At 42.1% G+C, this 6,000-nt stretch overlaps 1 protein-coding gene across 5 annotated transcripts in view; it reads left to right on the top strand.

The window, feature by feature from the left end:
* The window catches only part of ADK (adenosine kinase), a 549,228-nt gene extending 543,700 nt beyond the window's left edge, over positions 1 to 5,528 (top strand). For all 5 annotated transcript variants that reach the window (XM_084634813.1, XM_084634817.1, XM_084634815.1 and 2 more), the window contains one exon: positions 4,325 to 5,528. In XM_084634813.1, coding sequence (XP_084490939.1) covers positions 4,325 to 4,449 — 125 coding nt within the window. In that variant the 3' untranslated portion in view covers positions 4,450 to 5,528. The remainder of the gene's footprint in view (positions 1 to 4,324) is intronic.
* Positions 5,529 to 6,000: the final 472 nt, after the last annotated feature.

Genomic DNA, 6,000 nt, shown 5'->3' on the forward strand with positions numbered 1-6,000 from the left:
GGAGGCAGAGCAATCACCATGGATCTGCTATTCCCACCTCCTCCACACACACTCTAAAGAGAGGTGGTAGAGCAGGGGCAAGCAATGAGTGGGGCCTTGACTCTGGTTCCTCCCCCAACACTCTGGCCAGCAGAGGTTTGTATTAAAGTGTGCGACGTATCCATGTGTTTGGACTCTGGAAAAATGCTACTGGCAATATCATCTGCACAGTGGCGCTGGAACATTTTTAGTAGTAGGGGTGCTGAAAGGCACCCCCCCTTACTCCTGTCTGTGCCTCTCCCCTTCCCCCAAAGCTGAGACTGAGAGCAGAGCTGTGTCTCCGGGCGGGGAGACCCGGACAGAGGTAAGGGGGGCTGAGACTATGGCCGCAGCTGGGGGCGGGTGTGGGGCCAGGAGCAGAGCCTGGGAGTGGAGGCATGTGAGCGGGAGGTGGGGCTGGGCTTGGGACCCCAGGCACTCGGCCAGCGGCGGTAGTTGGGAAGCGGAGTCCTGGGCGGAGGGCCAAGAGCAGGGCCCCAGGCATAAAGCAAGTGGCTGGGGAGCAGGGCTAGCCCCCGGGACCTGAGCCGGGGAGTGGAGTTCTGGGCGTGGGGCCAGTGGCCCCAAATAAAACCTGGGGGTGCTGAAGCCCGCATCCTCCTTCCCGCGCCTTTCAACAATATTTAGACAAAGATGCATTGTATTCCCTAAGGCTGATTTGATAGAATATACAAGGCCAGATTCTCAGGTCTAGCTGAGCTTTTCTTGATTAGGGAGTTGTGCCACCTTTGCACTGCACTGAGCGTGAGGGAAGCCAAGAAACTGGCTCTGCCCTGGCATAAGTTAGAATAGTTGCTCGCGCCTCAGAGGCCAGTCCCATGACCCAGAATCACAGAAGGATAACCATGCCCATTATGCCCATGTGGGACTAAGAGCAAGTGACACATAATCAGTATATAGGGGATGGAGAGAGGCTGAGGATACAGGCCAAGGTTGGAGTCATGCTGGAATGCTCCGGAATGCTGTGCTTGCACTTTTGGGGGGAACTAATGCTGTTCCAGTACTATCACATACTGGAAGTACATTCTTGCACTTCTTTTTCTAGGACTGGAGTACTGGATAGGTCCCACAGTATTTGCAGTACAGAACATATCACACTGGAGAACCCAAACCCAGAATTATATTTGAATTTGATTGCCTTTTATTGAGTATACTTAAAAGGCCACTCTGCAGCTAAAGCAGTCTGCCTGACTGAGTTCTTTGTTTTTCTACTAAACCAAGAGTGCTTTCTGGTGTTTCCCTAGGGTCTACTTTGCTAACTGCCTATGTTTAGTATGTGCTATACTTATATGCTTGTGATTTATGTGTTTGCATTATTACTTGATGCGATATTACTTCTGATGCTGCGCCATTCTCCTTTGTCAATCCTGTAAAAAATAAATAATTTTTAAAAGAAACTTTCAAGATTAGATATTGATCTGGGGCAAACTTTCCACAGCAGATTCTACACATTACACAAGTAGCAGTTGAACTAGGACCTTGAGTCTGCTCTCAGTCACTTCAGTGTGAATCAGGAGTAGCTCCATTGAAGTCAGTGGAAATACACTGGTCTAAAACTGTGGTAAGCTGAAAGGCAGTCAGGCCCTAGAGGTAGTTCGTATTAAATGATATTTCATTTCTTAAGATCCTTCACATACCTTGGGTTCCTTATTTTCATAAATATTCAAAGTATTGACCTTCAACAAAGAGTATGATTTTCTTTTTTATATAAAACCCTTTCTGGACTTATGCTCTTTACAAAGCTGAGAGTTGTATGTATTTTTCAAGGCCTGCACAATACATTTCTTAGGCTTACTGATTTAGAAATGAACATTCTTAATTGCCTAATTTTACATATGGACACACTAGCACTCAAGTTTTAACCACCCAGAAACTCACTGGCAAGCTCATGCGTCCCAGGCAGTTCAGATGTAGTGACTGACATTCCCTGTGTATCCAGGACGGGTTCTACTAAGAGTACAAGCGAATTTAATGGAGAGCAGACTATTTTAATTGCGTTATTCAGAAACCATCTGATTTCTACCAGACATGCGTTTTGAATTTCAGAACTATTGTCCAAACCTGGTTGCTGGTTGGACCCTCCTGCCACCAGTCAGGGGGTATGTCAGCCTCAGACTGCCATTGCTGGCAGTGCTCATGGCACAATTCCTCTTCACTTGTTAAGGCTCTCATCCTGATGTATTGAAGACTTCTGACTTTCACTTACATTTATGGCCTCAGAGTTTGTCAGTGACGTCATATCTGTGAAACTGTAGCTAACTTATGGCTCAGGTTTCCCTGGAAAAATACTGATTTTAAAACACACCCAGAATCTTTCATGGTTGTCAAGCTGTCAACCAAAACACCTACATTCCAGCATCTCATGCATTCCATTGGAAAATCTGTGGTATCTGACTAATAGAACCTGTGGCTTTTATATAAAAAGCCCTGCTTTTCTCCATGTCAGTGGCATTTAGAGATGACATTGAGGATCAGTTAAGCCTTTTTTCACGGTTGGTTATGATGGGGAGAGGTTAGAACCTACTTAATCATTGACAGTGGTCTTTTTGGCTCATTGGTATTGTCCACAGTTCTTGAGATTCTTTGTGTTTCATGTTTTATGTGTTTTCTGTATTATAAATTGATCTCTAAATTACTAACAGGCATTATTACACAAGATAGAATGTTGTTTTTTTTTGTGTCCTAAAATAGGGTTGAACATCCCAAGAGGAGTAAATATTTAATACAGGTTAAATGAAAACAATCTTCCTTTAGGGCTTTAGAGTATTGTACTAAAATGTAGGTAGTTTATTTTCATAGTAACCAAGCTGAATATAGAAAACATATAGGGTTCTCTCAAAAGAGAACTAGTGGAATGTGTCATTCTCTTTGAACCAGAATTTCTGATAAGTCGGAAGATGGTAGATTTGAGCTACTTTTATGAGATGTGATTTGAGACTAATCTTGCACTGTTGAAACACAGAGGCAGCCTGAATGTGACATGGGGACTTTAAAGAGTGAAAATGGAGGTCAAGAGTAAAAGGATGGGTGAAAGCCTTACAGAATCTGTTTGGGTTTACCTTAATTCCGGACCTGACTGGCTGAGGGTGGTTTTGCTCCTGTGCTTGGATGGGAAGGGGAGAACCCAACCTGTGACATCTGAGATGCTTTTTAAAAAAGGTCAAACTACTTGGTAAGAGTAGAAAATGTTTACCAAATATTGTGGGGTTGGTTCTGATTATTTGATTTATTTCTTCCCATTTCAAGCCATGTTGAATTCTAGTTTTCAAATGTATTTTATTTCCTATCTGCAGTAAGTATTGTCAGTCTGCTAACCATGGTGTTGCTTTGTGCTGATGCATGTATGCAGATCACGGACAAGAGTTTCCAAAATGAAGCTGGGATTTTCACAGCACCTAAGGGAGTTATTCACCTAATTCCCACTGGCGCCTAGCTCTTTTAGGCTCCTTTGGAAAAACCCCAACCAAGGAGATTAAAGTTAGGCTTTTGAGTCCACATAGAGGCACTTAAACAGGTGGAGCTGATTTTCAAAAGTGCTGAACTCCTCTTGCTTTCAGGTTTTGTAGGCAGTGGTTATGGTAGTTGGTAGCCATTGGTAGCTAGTTAAGTGTCCTGATTGGTCAACATTCTGGAAAATGGGGCCACTTATTTTAGATGCCTAAGTTCAAACTACAGAGTTCAATTTAAGGCACCCAGTTTTTAAAATCTTGATTCCTCTTTCCCTAATGAGTAGGGAACAACAGCTGCCATCTGAATTTTCTGATCAGTTTAAAATTTCTCATTTGATTTTGCTTTGGACACCTACATCTATGAATAAAGTTAACATTTATGCTCTTAAGCAGTTTGCTTTCTCAAAAGGAACACATTGTCCGGAGGTAAGTTGGTGGGCCTGTAAATGCAGCCGATATGAACAGTAGAAACTCTCCAATAGGAAGAGTTGCTTCTACTTTTTTAAATGGGATTAGAGGTACCAGCAGCTCCCCCTGAAAGAAGGGGAGAACGAGGAGTGTGATCCTTTTTGTTTGAGGTCACTAATAAAAAAAACAACCTTGATAGTTATACCATTTGCTTGAAGCCACCAGGTGGAAACTTTAAATAAAAATAAGTAAGGCCCCAGTTTAGCAAGTTACTTAAACATGGGCCTGAGTTTAAATTTAACTTCAGTGGGACTACTAATATGCTTAGAATTAAGCATATGTTAAGTGCTTTGCCAAATTAGGGACTATATGATATACTCAAAATCTAACTATTTTCTTCACTCTCTCTCCATTCTTTTGTTCTGTAGGCTTTCTCTCTCAGCTTGTCTATGACCGACTGCTGACAGAGTGCATCCGAGCCGGACATTATGCAGCCAGCGTGATCATAAAGCGTTCTGGTTGTACTTTCCCAGAAAAGCCTGACTTCCACTGATACCAATGAATCGGAGGGATCAAGGGAAACTCTTATGTTTATGGGATTGCTGCCTAAATATTTCCTACTTCCCCTTTCTCACCCTCCCAATTACCTGCATCAAGGCTTCTGTACTTCTGTTCACTTTATGCTATACAAAACATATATTGCTATGGTATTTTCCTATTCATACAACCATAATGTCTCACTAGTCTTAATTTAGGGATTACAGTGCTATGTGACGCTTATTCTCTTATCAACTTGGAAAAGTTGTATTATTTACATAGGTTACAAGAGAAGTCTCATGTAGATGCCACAGCTGATTAACTCTGTTAAAACACTTCTACAGAAACCTCTAGTTTGTGTTTCATCATCGCCAAATCCTGCTCATCTTATTCATATGTAAAATCAGCAGGCCTGACATTCATCTCACAATGGTGTAAATCAATAATAACTCTTCCTAAATCAATGGTTGATTGTCCAGTGTTAAAAGTAGTGTAAGTTTGAAGAGAATCAGGCCCAAGGGATCTACTTGTGTAAGTATAACATGCAAGATCTGCTCAGTCCTGTTTCCAATCAAGTTAATAGATGTTTTGCCAGTAATTCAAAGGCCTCATCCAAAGTCCATGTTTAAGTCCATTATTAAGAGTCTTTCCATTGATGTCTGTGGGTTTGGATCAGGCAGTATTTTCTAGCAGGATCTGACCCTTAATTTGTAAATTCATTTGCATCTCTCAGACTGGCCAGTAAGACAGGCACTCTCAGTGATTTTGAGGCAGAGACATGATCTCATGATAGGATCTAGCTGTACATTTTATATCTGTCTCCTCAGTGTAAGCTTTTTAAAGGCTGAATTTAATTAAGATACAAACACATAGTGAAAATGAGGTACAGAAATATTTATGCAGGATGTCTTGTCAGGATATGCCAAATGGAATCTCTTAAACGCACACTTTTAAACTTGTAATTTACTTTGGATAATGAAACAATATGCTGGATTTTATTTGTATTACAGTATTCAAAAGAGATTGTCTGACACTTGCCTTCATTACTTTGCTATGTAATTTGGTATTGATGAATAAAAAATTGTCATATAGTAATTCCCTGGCCTTTTGTTGCCAAGAACACAGTGAGAGTAGTGCAGTGTGCGTTCAGCCTTCCTGCACAGATCTTATTAAACCAGGGGCCAGGAAGCAGGTGCTCAACCCACATTATATGATGGAGCTTGAGATTTTATTTGCAACTTGAAGTGTCCAGGCTGACACAGGGTTCAGTCTCAGGAATTTGCTCATCATTAAGGAAGGAAGTGGTTGTGTGTTTTCTCATCAGTGTAGTGTTCTCACCACAGAAGAGATGAGAAGTTAGTAGCTAAGGTTCAATGAACCACCAAAGGGCGTCACAAACAGATGCAGTCTTGCATTCTCCTGAGCTCAGAGACTACTCTCTGCTAGCACATGCTGGGGTGCTATGCACCCCAAAGAGAGTGGGGAGGAGACAAGATCCTGTGCATGGGCCAAGGAAGCTGGTTGGCTGCAGAGGAGAGCAGGCTCCACCTTCAAAACAGATGGTACA

The sequence above is a fragment of the Lepidochelys olivacea genome (assembly GCF_965140295.1).
Source record: "Lepidochelys olivacea isolate rLepOli2 genome assembly, chromosome: 7".
Lineage (NCBI taxonomy): Eukaryota > Metazoa > Chordata > Testudines > Cheloniidae > Lepidochelys > Lepidochelys olivacea.